Source organism: Siniperca chuatsi, linkage group LG21 (assembly GCF_020085105.1).
Source record: "Siniperca chuatsi isolate FFG_IHB_CAS linkage group LG21, ASM2008510v1, whole genome shotgun sequence".
NCBI lineage: Eukaryota > Metazoa > Chordata > Actinopteri > Centrarchiformes > Sinipercidae > Siniperca > Siniperca chuatsi.
The window spans coordinates 3255796-3273942 of record NC_058062.1 but is presented as its reverse complement, the minus strand read 5'-3'; the positions used below and the strand labels follow the sequence as shown (position 1 = coordinate 3273942).

General features: G+C 40.0%; 2 protein-coding genes across 2 annotated transcripts in view; both read left to right on the top strand.

The window, feature by feature from the left end:
* LOC122869088 (RNA binding protein fox-1 homolog 3-like) overlaps positions 1–18147 on the top strand; it is a 487998-nt gene that overhangs the window by 32075 nt on the left and 437776 nt on the right. The window contains exon 4 of the mRNA XM_044181675.1: positions 9012–9120. The gene's annotated coding sequence lies outside the window, so the exon portion shown is untranslated. The remainder of the gene's footprint in view (positions 1–9011; positions 9121–18147) is intronic.
* Positions 5779–7197, top strand: LOC122869089 (noggin-like). The gene has a single exon (XM_044181693.1). It carries the CDS (start codon positions 6145–6147, stop codon positions 6811–6813), a length of 669 nt encoding a protein of 222 aa, XP_044037628.1. The 5' UTR covers positions 5779–6144; the 3' UTR covers positions 6814–7197.

Here is an 18147-nt window from a genome sequence, read left to right as displayed (position 1 = left end):
CTAGCTGCAGCCGATGCCTGCTCTGTGTCTGTGCTGGTCGTCAGGCTTCATTTATATCACACAGCGGGTTGATGGAGTGCTGAATCATCCATCAAGAGCACAAGTATTTACTTTGATTCCAGTAAATTAAAGGTTGATCTAAAACTGCTGACCTGGACTTGCTCTTAAGCCAACATGGCAAAGGAAGAGAGTGCATGGTGGCTGTGTGTTCCTGCGGTCTTGTGAGTATTAGTCCCTACCAGGGTTTGACCAGTGCAAGCCGATGAGGATCCTGTTGAATTAAAGCTGACTATAGTTGATACTGTTTATACCTGCAAGTGGCCATTAATGGGGTTCACATCTATGGGAAAATAATTTAACAGTGAGAAGAAACGCGAATCATTTTGGGAAAAACAATTATTACAGTTCTGGACCCAGGTATTACAGAGGTGTCAAATGACTGAAAATGTACAGTTTGGTTATGTGATAATCCCTGAGCCAGCTCCGTTCGCTGAATGAAGACTGAGACTCGGTTGAAAGCTCTGAATCATTAGTAAGTTCACTTTTGAGCTTAGATTCTTGACTCTATATAGAGGTTATATGAGCTGTCAAAACTTTGGTAAACATGATGGCAGCCTTGCTAGAGAAAACCGAAATTGCCGTAGCAAATTATCCTGATGGTGGTGCTTTTGAGTGAGACCAAAAGTCCATCCCATACACTAGCCCTCGCCTGTGTTAAAAGGTATAAATGGCTGCGTTGGTGGGCGTGTTGCTTCAGGTGCCAGTGAGATGACGAAATATGATCTGGGAAGTCCAATTTGAGTAACAGATCCATGAGTTTCAAGGCTTATCAGAAGGTGTAACACGGCACAACGGTTTGTAATACTCAAAATTTACAACTATGGAAAGTTATCACAGCGGCCATCATTTTATCTTATGTCGCGACGATTGCAGGTAAACATCAGAATCCATCAGGAATGTGTGTTTGCACGTAATTGCCCACCGCAGCGGCTTGCAAAAGTTGCCTTTTGTGTTTTTTGCTGGAGCCCTCTGTGTCGACACCCCTGCTGAGTCAATGCAGAGGTCCCATTGAAATGAATGAGGGGGCAGCATTTTTTCATGGTCTGATGTCTGTCTGAATGTGGCTGTAGGCCTCACTTCCTGTTTGTGTCCATTGTGATTTTACATCACAGCCACATAATGTGGGTTATCAAAATTCTTGGTATTAGTTGTAATCTGGGAAGTCTATATACTGTGTAAAATTTTATTTAGATCAACCTTTGCAAAAAAGGTTTTTTCAATAAAAGTGAAAATACTGGAAAAATAATTATGCAAAAAGGAAAATCAGTACGCACAATGAGCCAAAGAGTCTGAGGGGGAAAAATTTAAAAGAAGCCATAGTTCAGGAGTTACGAGCCAAAACGTAAAAATACTTGTTACAGTGCCACCAGTTGACCCGTTTGTGTACTTGTACTTTAAATTGTGTAACTCTTAATACCTGACTAGCAGTGTAGATTGGAATCAACCATGTAATCTCTCCAGGGCTTTAGTTTTGTAGGTGACAGGTTATTTGAAGGCAGAAAAATAAGAAAAATTAAACATGTTTTTCCTCCAACTTCTCCTGAAGAATCCGTAAAATAACAAAGAGGACGTTTGTTTCTTTTTTCATGTATATTATACTGATAAACTCGTCTGTCACCTGTCTACTTAACTACAAATTCAGTCTCCTGAGTAATCACTGAGTACTTTGTTCTGAATTTTGGTTTAATGACTTTGTTTGGATGCAGAGTTTCTGTCTGTGAAAACTTTTATGGAGGATTGGAAGGAACACACACTAGGCTTTGGGTGCTTTAAGCATCAGCTCTGCAACCTGTGGGAAAAATGAGCTAAATGTGCTAATTATAGTGCTTGTTAAAAGCCACAGATATTTATGAGTGTTCTCTACAACCTGAAGATGACTCTATATAGATTTGACATAAAAGGCTCATTTGAATAATATATTATCTGACTTTAATATTTATAATTTATTGGCTTTAATGTCCGGGATTCAACCCTGTATCAGACTGTTATTTATAAATGTTAGAAGTGTGAGTAAAATGTGACCTTTACAATGGATTTTTGTGGACTGAAATACTTCAGACATAAATCTCAGACAATCAGTCGCTAAACAGACGCTAGTTGCATTTTCATGTTTCAGGTTCATGCAAGCCTAAATTTGTTTTATTATTTTCTTTATGAGACACAAGAGGTAGAGGTAGGTAACAAAGTCCTTAAATTCTCAAACAGGACAAAAATAGTGTGACTTGCAAATCTGCCATCCGACTCATGGTCAGTGGTCAGAAGTAGCAATTAATTTTAATTAAGCTCACAGCAGGAGTGATTATTGTGATTGTGTGCTCTTGGATTGCAGAGGAATGGAAAAAAGTGCTAAACAAACTAGCAAATTGCACACCTCCCGAGTGCCAGAGTAAACAGAATAGCACCCACTTCATGTCTGTGTGTATTCAGCTTGGCAATGTGGCCTCAATTAGCACACGGTGTGAAACAGCGTACAGAGGGAGATAAAGCGTGTGAAAGGTGCTTTGTGTTTTCTGAATGACACTGTAGCTGCTCTCTGTCATTGATAACCTTCTGCACAGAGCCACTGCAGATGGGATATCAAGCCTCAAAACTCTGCTTGGATGATTTTGTTTCAAGAAATGACTCCTTAAGCAGACTCTCTAAATGTCTCAGGTCTTTGTGGTTTGCTCTTGCATGGATGAAAGCTATCAGAATCATTGAGTCCTTTCTGTTGTGAGTGTTTCTACCTGAGCGTGCCTTTTCTTGGTACCAGTGCTGAAGGTGTCTGCCAAGAGAGAAGTCTGCTTTTCCTCACTAAATGAGAAATCAGCAGGGAAGGCTACAATGACCTGTGCACGGCTCAAACAAGGAGATTCATTTTGAACGCATATCCTTAAGTGCAGGTTTAAAATTCTTAAGAACCAGACCCCGCACAAAAAGGTCATTACATCGGCCGGTTTATTGGCCAAAGGGAACTGTCCTCAATTAAGCAGGCGTCTGTCTCAAGTAGCCTGTCTTTTTCAGGAGGAATATTTCACTATCAAAATGTTCCTGTGGTAAAACAGTAGGAAGGGATTAGAAGAAACAAAAACAACTCAGCGTTAAATGAGCCTGGCAATCCTGATGACACTTAATGAGAACCATATTTGGACCATGCAGCCACATTAGAAATGAAATATTCCAGCGTGTGAAATATTATTTAACATGCCAGTTCATTTTGAAAATTCTTCAAGTGTGTGATTAAACACAGCAAGTAAGTTCAACAACTTCATTTAATGTGTCAAAAAGAAAATAAGTGATTGGTCTTAATCTTTAATTGCAATAAGCTTCAAACGTCAGTGATTTCTTGTGCATTGAATGCTTTTTAAGAGGCTGACATTCGGTTTGTATGTGTCTGTATGTGTGAGTATTTTACTCTGCACCAATCATGCATCATGCATGTGAATGCGCTGGATTGAGCCTATCTGTCAAGTGTTTTTGGGAGTGATAGTTTATGATACGTGCTGGTCAGATGAAAAATATAAGGGTGACATTTTCCAGACTTTTCACCATCATTTGACCGTAAACTAAATGAGTCGTGTGCTCAAGTGCTTGTGTGAATTAGCTCATTCAAAATGAAACAGAGATGCATTTATCTAAAGCGGATGGTTTATAGCTGATGTAGCAGCTGGCTAAGTTCTTCCATTAAATAATTTTTCAAAGAATGATTCTCTGAGCATGAGTTTAGACAGGTTCGCAAATTGTGATACTTTCCATGGCTGCTGCTTAGTGAGCGTTGTTTATTTGGGAGCTAATTTGGCCGGCTTTATTGAGAGGCTCGCTGTGGCACCGTTATAGGCAGAAATATTGTCCCACTTGAGTTGGACACAAGCAGTAAATACACTGCAAAAAGTGTATTTAACAGTCCATCTAATCTCATATTCAGACTGTAAATTGTGCCTTTCTTCAAATAAGTGAAATGTTCTGCTAATTGGGTGATATAATTGCGCTCGTTTCATGTACAGTGTGCCGTCTTTGATTCTTAAGCGGTCTTTAATAAAAGCAACAAGGTGGATCTCTCTACTTTCAGAAAAATGACACTTAAATCAAGAAATTTGTGAACAAATTGGAAACGAGTGAAATTTATCTCACCCTTAACATACAGCTTTTCCTTTTGTGTTTCCCCCTGTTCTGTAGCTTTCAGGTTGCTAAGAGGATCTTATTCCACACTGTCTGACAGTATCATATATATGCTGTTCAGCTTGTTTCAGCTCTTGGCTATATGATGTTTACACTGAGTAAAACGTTCAAAACCCAGACTCCATTTTTTTTAATGTCACAGTTTCATCAAATTAAAATATTCTACTTGTCTAGTGAATTACTTTATACGCATTTCCCCAAAATTCAATCCGACATATTTTGTATCTTTGTGAACTCTGGGATCTCTACAAGTATTTCAGATAAAGAGTTTCTAATGACTGACCCATCTGTGAGTAACTTAAATTATTATGGCTAGATATTTCTGCAGCTTTTGCTTTATTTGAAAAATAAATTTCTGAATAGACATGACCCTCTTTGAACTCTCCTCCATATCATCAACACAGTTAAGGCAATTCTCAAAGTAGACTAATATTGTCCAAACATAACTGAAAATTGTATTTTGCAGTGATACTTTGTTCAGAGGGACAAAGATTGTCCAAATTTATATGGTACTTTTTATCAATGATGTACAGATTTTGTACTTTTATTTGCAAGTTGCATCTAAAAATAAAAATCATATCAGGTGGGCATCAAGCTGATTTTGCTGACCCTTGCCTTTGGTTTAAATCTGTGTTCATCAGTGTTACATTTGACTTTAAATGACCAGAAAGGTTCCCCGTTACAGAAGAAGGATTTGAGATCCTGAAAAATCCTCAAAGTGGATCTGGGGTGTAAAAGCTTTTGGGACCTCTGAACCAAATGAAGCCTGTTGTCAAAACTACATTCTTTTATTTATTTTTTTACCAGTGATGAAAGAAATATTCCGACCCTTCCAATCCTTTAAGGTAGTAATACCACAATGTGAAAATACTCCTTAGTAGGAAAACTCCTGAATTCAAAAAGTTGAGTAAAAGTATGTAAGTATTATTATCAGAAAAATGTACTTAAAGTATCAAAAGTAAAAGTACTCAATGTGCAGCAGAATGGCCACTGTCAGTGTTACATTAATATATAGCTGTTATTGGATTATTATTTCTGATGCATTGACATGTAAGCAGCATTAATGTTAATGTTGTAGCTGGTAAAAAAGGGAGCTATTTTTAACTATAAACAACAACTATTACATTTATAAATTTATCATAGGTTTTGTATTTAACATCGTAATTTGCAAAGTAATTGGTAAATATAGCAGTCAAAGGCAGTGGAGAACTGTAGTATAAAGTATCATAAAATGGATTTGCTGGAAAGGAAATGGAAGTGCCTCAGAATTCTACTTAAGTGCTTCAGTAAATGTACAGTTACTGTTTCAAGTTACGTTTTGGATGTTGTGGGAGGCTGCCGAGCCTCTGTGGTGGAACCTTTGGGTGCTTTATACTGAGGCCCCAGCAGAAGGATTCTCCAGATGAAACACTTCAACAATCATTCCCACTGTCAGGCTAATTTAAGGAAGTCTGGAAAACCGACAGGGGGCGTCTCCTCTCCCTGCAAACCCCCGCCTCCCCCTCCACCACCCCCCTTCAGTGCGGTGGAAGAAGGAGGTATTGGGGATCTCCTCCTAGACAACAAACCCACATTCAAAGAGGGGCGCACGAATTACGTCACACTCCGTGTGGAGAATATAACGGAGGTCGCGGGTGACGCTCAGCGCTTTTCTGTGGAGGAGACAACGCGAGCATCATGCCGAGCCCGCGCGCACGGAGCCCGAGGAGAGATCTGAGCTTTGTCATGCAGTTGGTCATAAAAAATAGTTTCCACTGATGCTGCAACGGGCGAACTTTTTATTTCTGTCACGGATTTTCATCATGGGAAAGTGAATTTTAAGGGACACTGAAGGTGTTTGGATACGGCTCACGCGTAATTGCGCACAAGAAAGTGGCCCTTTAGCAGCTCCCTGTGCGCACTGATCAGACCACTGGACCGTCTGACATGGATCAGTCTCAGCAGTGTGTAGCCATGTATCTGCTGGTGCTCTCCCTCGGACTTCTGATGGACAGGGGGTTTTGTCAGCACTACTACCTTCTCCGCCCCATCCCGAGTGACAGTCTGCCGCTTGTGGAATTAAAAGAGGACCCAGACCCCGTCTTCGACCCCAAGGAGCGGGACCTTAACGAGACCGAACTGAAGAGCGTCCTGGGAGACTTTGACAGCCGCTTTTTGTCCGTTTTACCGCCCGTGGAGGACAAATACACCGGGAACGATGAGCTCGATGACTTTGAGATCCAAAAGCCCGGTGGAGTACTGCCGAAAGAAATCCGAGCGCTGGATTTCGACGTCCAGTTCGGCAAGAAGCACAAGCCCAGTAAGAAACTGAAGCGGCGGCTGCAGCAGTGGCTGTGGGCGTACTCCTTCTGCCCGGTCGTGTACACGTGGACCGACTTGGGCAACAGGTTCTGGCCGCGATTCGTGCGGGTGGGCAACTGCGTCAGCAAAAGGTCGTGTTCGGTTCCGGAGGGGATGGTGTGTAAACCTGCGAACTCGACCCACCTGACGATACTGAGATGGAGATGCGTGCAGAGGAAAGGGGGACTCAAATGTGCGTGGATATCGGTGCAGTACCCGATCATCACAGACTGCAAATGCTCCTGTTCAAGTTAAAAAGACTCTAAAAATGAATTAGAAGCTCAATATTTTTGTGATTCACTTTTCACGTGCACTACCGAGTGTAGGAATGTATTTTCTGTATATGCGGTGCCATGCAGTTATATATAGCTCCCTGTACAAAGTCAGTATTATTTGTAACCAGAGTCTACTTTATTTGTGGAGAATATTGGTTATATATTTTGTATTTATGGAGATAAGACGCATAGTAGAGCCACGTAAGGACTTGCTGTTTTCCATATTTGGATGAAGCAGATCGACCTCAGAGTTAAACGTGGATTATTGATACGGCTATGTATCGGTGACTTGTTTTATCCTGTAAATTAAGGAAATGTGCTATTTATTCTTTATATTCGTACAATAAAACGACACTGAAATGACTTTAAATGCTTTTCTTTTCCTTCTTTTGATCACTTATACGCAGTCTGAGCGATTGGATACCTTAGTCACCTGCCACAGTGCGCACAATGTGTATTTCTCACGCTAACACCATTTTATGCATCACATACTTTTTACAATCAAGCACTTATATACTGCACCATGATGTCTGGTTTAGTCCATATTACAATTTATGTGTATTATAGAATCAAGATCATTTAAATGAACTAAAGGTGTTTTTAAATAGATATTTCTGATGGATATTGCATTTATTAGACAATAATCCAATGTCCATTTTTGATTTATAGACAACATGTGGTCAGCAGTTCTCTCTTGGCCTCCAGTTAACCAACACTATCTTATCACTATAAAACTCTGTCATACATCAGACCCATTACATGCTGATAAAGGAAGGAGCAGAGATTCGGTGATTGAAGGAATCAGCAGCTGCTAACAGTTCTCATTCTTTCATCTGCACAACCCCTCCTCCCCATTTGCAGCCCAGCAGGAGCTGAGCTGAGAGGAGCTGGGTTTCTACTCCAGTGAGAGAAGCAGAGGCTGATGCTCCACATGTCTGTCTTCCAGAATCTGTGAAAGCATTCAAATATAATATATTTGAATTAAATCAATGGTAGAAAACAACCAATAGGCTGTTCATTAAAGCCTAAATCCCTGGTGGTTGGTTGGTCTTCCCTGTGGGAAAATGGCAGATAAAGACAAGAGTTACACTTAGAGAAATTCAAACTTAACTGATTGACGGCTTGACAAGTGATCCATTGCAGCGGAGTCCAGAAACGCCGCGACAATGAGCACTTAGCAAAGATGGAAACAAAATAATGATAACAGAAAAAGAACAAGAACTTTTATATGATAGCGTTATAGATTGAAATTAGTGGTGGAGGAAGTATCCATATACTTTATTTACAGTAAGTAAAGTAGAGATACCAACAATAAAAATGATAGAAATAGTCCTGAATTTAAATTCTTACTTAAGTAAAACTACAGAAGTATTATCAGCTAAATGGACTTAGAGTATCAAAAGTAAAAGTACTCATTAACTAGCACAATGTCCCCTGTCAGGGAAATTATTGGATTATTATAAATGGTCTGTATAGCGCCTTTCTAGTCTTCTGACCACTCAAAGCACTTTTACACACTACATGGCAACACACAAGGTGCCAAATGCCCATCAGAGTGGAACTAATCATGCACACACACTCACACTCGAACCGCCGATCTGACAATTAGAGGACGACCCACTCTACCTCTAAGCCACAGCCGCCCCGTTATAATGTTGCATAAACGTGCAAGCAGAATTTTAATGTTGTAGCTGGTGGAGGTGGAGCTGATTCAACTACTTTAAATACTGTTGGGTGGTTGAACCTATAGCAATGCATCATGTTTTCTAAACTGATGTATGTAAAATGTTAATCTGCAAAGTAACTGGTAACTACAGCTGTCAAATAAATATAGTGGAGGTGAAAGTGCAGTACTTCTCTCCTCTGAAATGTCGTGGCGTGGAAGTATAAAGTAGCAAAAAGTATCTCAAAATTGTGCTTATTTACAGTACTTACTTAGTTACTCTCCACCACTGATTAAACTACCCAACAGGGTATGACATCGTTAAAATTAGCTCCACCTCCTCCAGCTGCAACATTGAACTGCTGTTTACACAGTAATGAATCATTAATATTACAATATGTAACAATACATGTCTGTCGTGCTTGTCAATTTTGATATATAAGTATATTTTCCTAGAAATATTCAGTCATTCAATTGAAACTGAATGCAGGACTTGTAATTTTGTACTTTCACAGTGTGGTAGTGCTGCTTTTCCAGAAGTAAGAGATCTGAATACGTCTTCCACCGCTGTGTAACGCACATTCTTTGGCTCCAAACATCAGTGATTGCCTCACATCTTGGCAGGTACCTTCCTCTCATTTTACTACCACCACATAATAGCCATTTCTACTGACTCTGAATCTGACGATGACAATTAACCTCTTAAACTCTTGAACTCTTCATGTTTCTTTTAAATTTAGAAAGAAAGTGTTTTCCACAGTTATACCAGCATCACATATACTGTATATTCTGTATCAGCTGGTTCCTACACTTGAGTAAAGGCACATGATGCCATATTGTTAATGGCTGCACCATCACATCAAAAGGAAATATTGTAGATGTCTTGTGCATTATTTTATTAGACATTTTTCTGATTTTGGAAACTTTGGGTTCTTCCCCTGAAATCTGAAGTAAAGTACTGTGGGTTTGAACAAAGTTGGCCGATCAACATGAAACAACATGTTTATAAAGATGGAGCCATTGGTAGGTCGTGTAGAATTTAAGGAGTAAAAAATAATAGTTTTCAATAAATTAGTTGCTCTAATCGTCTGAGCTTTGCGTAGCTGCTTCTCTTTCTCGCTGACTACAGACAACTCCCCCTCCCTCTGTTCTTCCAGAGCCTCAGTTGGGCAGACTGTGGGGCACCAGAAAGCCTGTGTTTTATTTTAGTTGTGTTTAGTCCATAATGATGCTCCTTAGCCTCAGAGCCAGCACTGCACGTACACATGCAGCAGACAAATCCCTGTACTTGTCACCGGATAGCAACATAAGGGCGAAGATCTCCACTATACAGCTTAAACAAACACAATAAATAGCCTTTGATGTATGGATGTGTGTTGGATCCTCAGTGTTTGACAGTGATCCTCTTGTCTTTTCCATGATACTGTTGCGTAAAGCTCATGATGGTCCGGCTTCACAGTTGACAAGCTCTGTGGATATCCACCTATTTCAGGTTTTGTGTGTCATAGTCAAGGATTAAGGGCTGATTAAGGCCCAGTGTATTTCTATTTCCTTGTGTATTCAGCTCACTGTAAACCTTTCAGTATCTTTTCTATGAAGATACTTACCATATTCTCAAGATTGTGCCTCTTGTTTCTTATCACATCTGAGAAACACCAGTTATTCCTTTAAAGTTTCTATCTATCTTTCCCTCAGTGTTCCTGCTGTAGTGCAGGCAAACTGCTGACGCCGGTCAGATGATTTATGTGTGGAGTAATACGTGTTGACAGAGCGCTCGGTGCCTGCTAATACCAGCTGCAGACTGGAGGATGCAGGGCTGCTAATGCCCTTCGTCACTTCTGAGCTGGCCCTCAGCTCTCAGCGTCGTCGCTCAGCGTGGCGCTCGTCAGCCTCGGCTGTCCGCAAGATCTCTGCAGTCTGAGATACCCAACAGTGTAATGCTTTTAGCCACCAGTAATCCATTTACTTAATGATCTCTTTGGGTATGGGCTCATTTTTATTGCTTCTCAACCCCCCCCCCCAACTTAATCAACTTTCTTTTTTTCTATGGAGATATTCTGAAGCCAAAACTTTGTTGCTGATTAAATTCTCCTACAGGGTTCAGATATTTTCCTGATCAAAGAAAACTTATCCTTGTTAGTTTTGCCAACAATATCAAACACAAGTCGTTCATTTTTCATTAACAATGATAAAATTAGTTTTAATAACTTTGACTGGCTCATTAATAGGCCAAAGGTAGCCTTTGTGGCACGTTCATTATGAATACATTAACAAGCCGAGCGTGCAGGTTTAGTTTGTTAGAGTCAGACTGCCGAGTGATGTTTACTTAACGAAAATGACAAATTTCAAATAATGCTGTTAAACAGTTCAGCACATGAAAGGATGTGCTGTAATGATCAGGTTTGAAAGCTCTAAATACGTGTTCACCACTTTAGTTGGACCACAACGCTATAATAAAATGATACACAAAGTTTTGTGCTTTTATGCAGTGATGAAAGCTGAAAAGTACCTTTTGATCTTCATAATGCTGGTAGGCCAGAGAAAGTTTTGACTGGCAAGAGAAACCGTTCTGTTGTGAGACACATTCCATATAAAATATATCATATAAACTTAAAAAGCCAACTTAGGGACTGATTCAAAGATGTATTTTTATTTTCAAAAATGTAATTTAAAAGGAATGACCCTCTTCTTTTGTTTTATATATTTAAAAACAATCTTGGTGGTAATAATGGTTCATTATTCCAAAGAAAAATGTCAACAAACTCATGTTGTTCGAAAAAGCTTTGTTCAGAATCTCTGAAATTTCTAGACAAGATCCTACATTTAGATACTGTGTCGAGCTTAATCTCTGGGATCTGTGTTTATTAAATCAGCAACAACAGACTAATCCAGACATGAGACAGTTTCCTTAAGATGAAATAACGCAGACATAAAAACTTTCTTTGGTTTGTTTTGACCAAAAATCGTAACTCAAGAAACAACAATAAAATGTTTCTGTATGTACAGAATGTACAGGCATTTTACATTATACATTTAAACAAAACCTAGGGAGTCAAGCCAGTAGATTAATATTTATTTTCTGTCTTGACAGTTGTTCATGAGTGGTTGAATGATTTCTTCAGTTGGTTTATAAAACTGTGGGCTTCGGGTGAGTGGGGTATAACATCTTTATACATTTCCAAAATATTTAGGCTTCAAATGAAGCACACTGTTTGAAACTGTCTGTTGTGTTCCCGCATTGACATCATTGAGAAAGATGAAAAAAGATGTTGACCAAGCATGAGTAGCTTAAATTTCTGAGTTCTCAGACCGTTTTTCACAATTGAGAATGACTTCCGGATGGGAGCCGAAACGTCTTGATTCTGAAAACAGTGTCCAGATGACTACGACTGAAACCTTTTCTACGACACAAGCATGCACAAATGTAACATTTTGTTTCACATGTGACTCCTGGTAATTAAACCTTTCGATTTGATTCTAAATCTGACCTATTTTAACTTTCAGTAGTTTTTCACAGCTTGTCAGTGAAGACAAACCCTGCTTTAATGACCTGAGTGATTTGTCCGCGTACATCTGTCAATATGATCAAATATAAAGTAGTTGCTTTCATTCACTGTCCAGATGTCCATCTGTGGCTGTAGCAGAGGCCTCAGGGAAACGTCCCTGAATGAAGGCAGGTGTTCACTCCCGGTGGAACAGGGAACAGCTGTTTCTGTTGTTCACACAGCTCAGATATGAACCTGTCGCTGGGTTAAAGCCTCATTTTTTCCCTCCGTTTTTTTTTGTTTATTGTCAAATAGAAAGTTTTTATGCTTGTACTCGTGTGGAGTGTGACCTTCGGGTGTTCTGCCACCAGCAGTTTATTTCAGTTGGGTCTTCTGTTGCTAGTAGCAATCACGACTGGCACAGTTCCATAGCAGTCCCTTATGAATAGCTTTCTGTTATCATACATTGACCATTGGGCCTTTTATTTTGAAAAATAAGCCTCCCCTTGATCTTCATGTTAAGATACAGTTACTCTATGGGGCTTTTACTGTTTAACTGTTTGTTTTTACATTGTTACATCTGACATTTTGTCAGATCTGTGACCGAGCAAATATTCACAAGTATCTTTTATCTACTCCCCAAATTCCTGTTTTATCTGCATTATCTGTAGGTACTCTTTTACTATAGCTGTGTTGTCATTTAGTTTTTCTGCAATCAGTTTCTCCTAACCAAGCTAGCCATTATACTGGCTAGCTGACTGATGCTAATGTGTTGCTAGTACAACACTGTAAGTAATTAATTTACTGTTGGGCTAACTGTTACGTGTTTTACTCTTTTTACTTTTACTCATGTGGACTCGATGTGTACTTTTACTAGATTATACCTTTGGCCTAACTCTCATCTCTTTCTGATTTGTAATCACTGTCATTGAATCTGTTGTCCAACACTGTTCTCAAAGCCAACTCCTGTCTTCGACCTTTATTGGAAATGTGTTTAGCTCACTGCATAGCTGTGCACCTACACACATAGTGACGGCAGAATATCGGGTGCCATAACCAGTTTAAGGGCTCTGAAACACCAAGCTCGCAGTCAGCCGTTGTGCTCTGTTGGGCGGTCGGTCCCATTAATTATTTGTAGAGCTGAAACGATTAGTCGATTAGCTGATCAACAGAAAATGTATTGTTTTGATAATCAAAGAATCATTTCAGTCATTTTTCAAGCAAAAATAGTAAAAAAAAAAAAAAGCCAAATAATTGGCAGATTAGTCAATAATGAAAATCGCAGCCCTAGCTATTTGACAGTTATTTGAGTGCATTTTCTGCTTCATGTACTGTAGTTGTAATCAAAGTACTCCAAAGTATCTGCTTAATCAGACAACACTGAGAGGCCATAGCTCCACCAAGGCTGTAGAACAAAATGTTTTACCACCCAATTCAGTAAAAGGCCTAACAGTGATAGGTACAGTAACCTTGCACTGTTATTTGAAAGATTATCACGTCTCACCACCCTTCATGACTTTGGGTCTTTTCACCCCACCTTTGAGTGTGGCCGTTGGAAACAGCTCTAAACACTTTTGCCTTCAGACGTGGTGGGACAGCACGTCATACAAAATTTGTTTCAGGCAAACTCACGCTTTAAGAAATCCTTTTACTTTAAGGATCTGCAACAAAACCTAATCACTTGTTCCTTGGTCCATGGCCTGACTTTGTACCAAATCCCATTGATATCTGGTGAAAGGTTTCTGGGATAAATTGCTAACTAGCTAGAAAATTAAGAGGGGAATGTCCTTTTGGGTAGACAGGTTTTAATTTCAGTACCTTTCAATATATTTACCTTCAACCAGTATGAAATGGTTATGTCTGGTATTTTCACTGTGGAGTTGCTTTTTCTTATATAAGTATGAATGTTATATGTTAAATTAAGTTACAGAAAGTGGTGAGCACTGAATATGAGAAGCATTTGCCACATGAACAGTTTGTTGGTGTGCAGTCCTCTGAAAGGCAGACACGTCCTGTCAAAAGTTTTATTTGTTTGGTAAAGGATGCTGTTTGGCATGTGGCCCAGTTCATTGTGCTCTCCCACACATCAGATAATTGGAGGCTTTTGAAATATCCTCTCTGCTGCTGCTCCCCGTCCTGGTCACGATGTTCAAACTGAGATCCGTGGCAAGGTTGATGTTGATTTTTTTCCAGCATTTTTCTCCGCTGTAAATTTTACCGAGCTGGGTTTGATGACTTGTGGGGGGTGATCCTGCTGTTTGATGTCCAGAGCTCATTAATCCAAACCTCATCTGGTATGCAAGGTCAGACCCTACTTTGATGTGCACGGGCCAGCTCTGCCAAGTCTAGAGAGTCGAGAGGGCACTGTTCGTTTACGAAAGATCAGGAACTGTAGCAACCCTGACACATTTTGGCTTTTGTCCATCAACTACTGTGAGGATGAGGTCTGGTTTGTTAAAGGGGCCTCTTAGCTCTCCTGCAGCTGAAAACGCACACATGAACATTTCCTGAGAAGCTGAATCAAATACAAATCTTTTCCCAAACAGGGTAACAGGGTAATTGGAGGAATGTGTGGAACTTTCATGTTTTCCTCAGGGAGCCACCAATGTAGTTTATAAGACGAAAGCTCCATAATAACCCTGAATGTATAAACGAAATATTAGCGGGTATTAACCTACTGCTTCCATTTGTTTTCTCACCATATTCGTCTTTATGATAAAATGTTCAAAATTGCTTTTTAAAAATCACATAACTATAAAAAACAAGCAATAATTAATCATTTGTTCATTTTGGGTGAAAGGTTTTGTCTCGCAGTTGATTTGCAAGACCTCAAAGCTTTTTTGCATCTTTGGTTCAAGTTCCTTGGAAACAGAGAGGAATGAGTAGAAACAGTGTGTTTGTTATGTAAAATAAAGCAACAACAGCCCCCACTTTGCACCCAGCACAGGAATTCACTGCAATTAACTCTTGAGCGTCGCATGTAAATATGAAGGTTTGGGGCTCTGCGGGCAGGCCGGCACTCACTCACACACAGGGATCCTGGGCCTTTGTTCTCCCGGGGCTTTGGCCGGCTGCCACACTGCCTCAGTTGGTGGCACCTTGCTATAATTTTCTCACAATGGCTGGCGTGTGAGCCGTCCATCATTCCTCTCCCATGTCTCCCTATTTCTCTCAAGCACCCCCTCCTTGCCTCCCCCCCCATCCACTGGCACTTCTCAAGCCTCGAGCATATTCAGGTTTACCCGTTCCCGAGTGCATGCCAAGTGTCTTTCCTATCGTTCTGTCATCTTGCAGAACTAAACAAGCCGCCTAAGGATATTTATTAATTCACTCTCTTCACACTTGGCCATGATTTGATCAGATGTTAACTATCTAAAAGGATCATTTCTGGAGGTCTGTGAGATTCTCAGACATACTGCAGGATCTCTGCAAATTGTTTCCAGGTCCACCTCATTTTGATTTAGCCTCTCACTGACAATAACAGAAAGTAATACCAAGGAGTGTTGCTCTGTTGATATTTTTTCTGGTTCCTAAAATACCATTCGATATTGACTTGATACCAACAACAACATGATATTGGAAGAAACTCTGGGTGCAAAGGAGGTGCACACAGGATGGTTGCAGAATGATAAAAATTTTATGATTCATTATTTGATAGTCACATTGCTCAATATGGGTTTGGACAGAGTTTTACACAATTCTAGATTTGCAAACGTAAGTTGGTGTAATGTGTAATTAATGGTCAGTCATTCATTTTTTTTTCAATAATGATGTATAATATAATAATTATGCAACAAATTCCTTTAACAACATTCAACAGACATTCCTGTCATTTATGTCAATGATGTAACCACGGCGTTGGTTTGAATCCGGCCAGAGATTGCTTCTTGTTGCTCTTTCACCCAAGATTCTTTCATTCTCTACCGTTGGTAAAAAAGAAAAAAAAAAAAAAACAGGAAGTAATATTAGTAAGAAAGAAACATGGGGAAGCAACCAAATAGCCAGGAGGAAGCTGGAAGCTTCCTATCTTGCTGGATTTGTTTTGTAACTAGAATCTTGTCTTAAAGGGATAGTTCGGGATTTTTGAAGTGAGGCTGTATGACGTACTTATCCATAGGCAGTGTATAACCTACAGTAGATAGTGGTCGACACTCCCCCAGTTTGGAGAAGTAGAGATTTGTAACGGAAATTGCATGGAAACTAAGCAATGTATTGCTGTGGACGGTCAGCAGCAGAACGTATTTTAGCCACTTAAAATATGTTCTGCTGCTGACCCTGTCCACAGCAGTACGCTATGGATAAGTACCTCATACAGCCCCACTTCAAAAAACCTGAACTATCCCTTCAAGGTCGTCATCCTTGGCCAGAAGTTTTGGTTCAGGATCGTTCAGGACAATTCACAATAATTGGGACTCCTGGCAGCATTAGGATGATAGGGGGCGGGGTGTCTGGTTTGGGAAATTGGGGATACGTTTGGCAGCTTTCCTGGATAGGCTTAGCTGAATCTTTCTCTCTTTTCTTTGGGTGTTGAACATTACATGGATACACTCCAAGTGTTGTTCAAAGACGTTCAACTTGGTTATACAGGAATTTAGAATGCTTGATATGTGGGAGCTTGAGAAGCATCACTACTCTGTGTGTTGGCAGCCACATTCTACATCTTTGTATCATGTCCAGGTCTGCCAGGAGTCCTGCTCTGGTAGGATGGATGCTGTATGAAGGACTAAAGCTTTGCTTAAAATGTATCCTTTGCTTAACTTTGAGACAGGGTAGTAGCTGTGCTTGCTTGGCAGCATGGGCCTTTTGCTAGCTTGCATATCATCCTTTGGGCTGTGATTACCCAGCATGGCTTTCTTGGCATAGTTAGTCATGTTTTCTACTAAGACCCATGATCTTGACCAGTGGAACTTTAAGTAGACATTTTCAGAGTTCAAGTTTTTCACAGCTTGCTGCCATACCTCATGATGCTGACAGTCTACTCTAACTCAGTGCTGTTTTGCTGCAGGGGCTGGAGATAATGTTGCAACAAAAAGTGAAGAGGGGAAAGAAGAAGTAAAAAAACAAAAATGTCCTAAGTTGACCAGAAACGTCCAGAGGACATAGGACCTTGTTAAGACATCTCTCCTGATAGTTTCACCATGTGGTCGTCACAGAGTGAGAAAGAGAATATGAATGTGACAACCTGAGATTATCTGAGAATGACAGTTTTGGCAGCCTTGCTCATGAGAAGGATTCCCAAAAGTTCATAAAACACAAAGGTTATTGGGAGTAAAAGCCCTCAAGCACCAGAAACTGAGACTGAACCAACTTTACGTCTCCATCCTGATGACAGAGCACCATCATTAACACGCCTGTGGGTTGCTGATATAATTGCATTCTGTCAAGGTGCTGCACAAACATGTCACGTAACTACTGTATGTTTTATGGGCAGGATGGGTCCCTACTTCAGGCATAATCCCAGATTTCAGCAGTGAGATTTAAGCAAATTTGTCTGTCACAAAGATACATTTCTTTGTTGTGTATGTCTCATTTACTGAAAAGGAAAACCTGACCGACAAGTATCTCACATTTTACCTGGAGGGTCTAATACTCACAGTACATAGATTTGGTTTTACAGGCATTTCCATAGTTATTGTTTGTCACGAAATGATTCCAGCATGTAACTCCTCCTAAAACCACAAATTGGCATTTTTACATTTCTGTTTGTGTACTAGTTAAACAAACAAGATACAGCATGTTAATTAGTGAGCTTTAGGTGTTGGTAAGCATTTTTCTTTTACTTTGGAGGGAGCCAGGCTAACTGTTTCGCCCTGCTTCCAATGTTATGCTACGCTAAAATAATCTACTTGACACACAGATTTTAGGGATACCATTTTCTCATCTAACTCTCGGAAGGAAAGTGAATAAGTGCATTTTCCAAAATCTTGAACTATTCCTTTAAAGGTCTGGTGTGTAACATTTAGGAGGAGCTATTGGTAGAAATGGATTTGAATATTTGTAAGTATGTTTTAATTAGTGTATAAACATCTGAAAATAAGAATTGTTGTGTTTTCGTTACCTTAGAATAAGCCCTTTATATCTACAGAGGGAGCGGGTCCCCTTCCACGGAGGTCGCCATGTTGCACCTCCATGTTTCTACAGTAGCTCAGAATAGACGAACCAAACA

Bases quoted from the DNA above. Each gene is read 5' to 3' on its own strand.
- LOC122869089 (XM_044181693.1), top strand. From the start codon at position 6,145: ATGGATCAGTCTCAGCAGTGTGTAGCCATGTATCTGCTGGTGCTCTCC.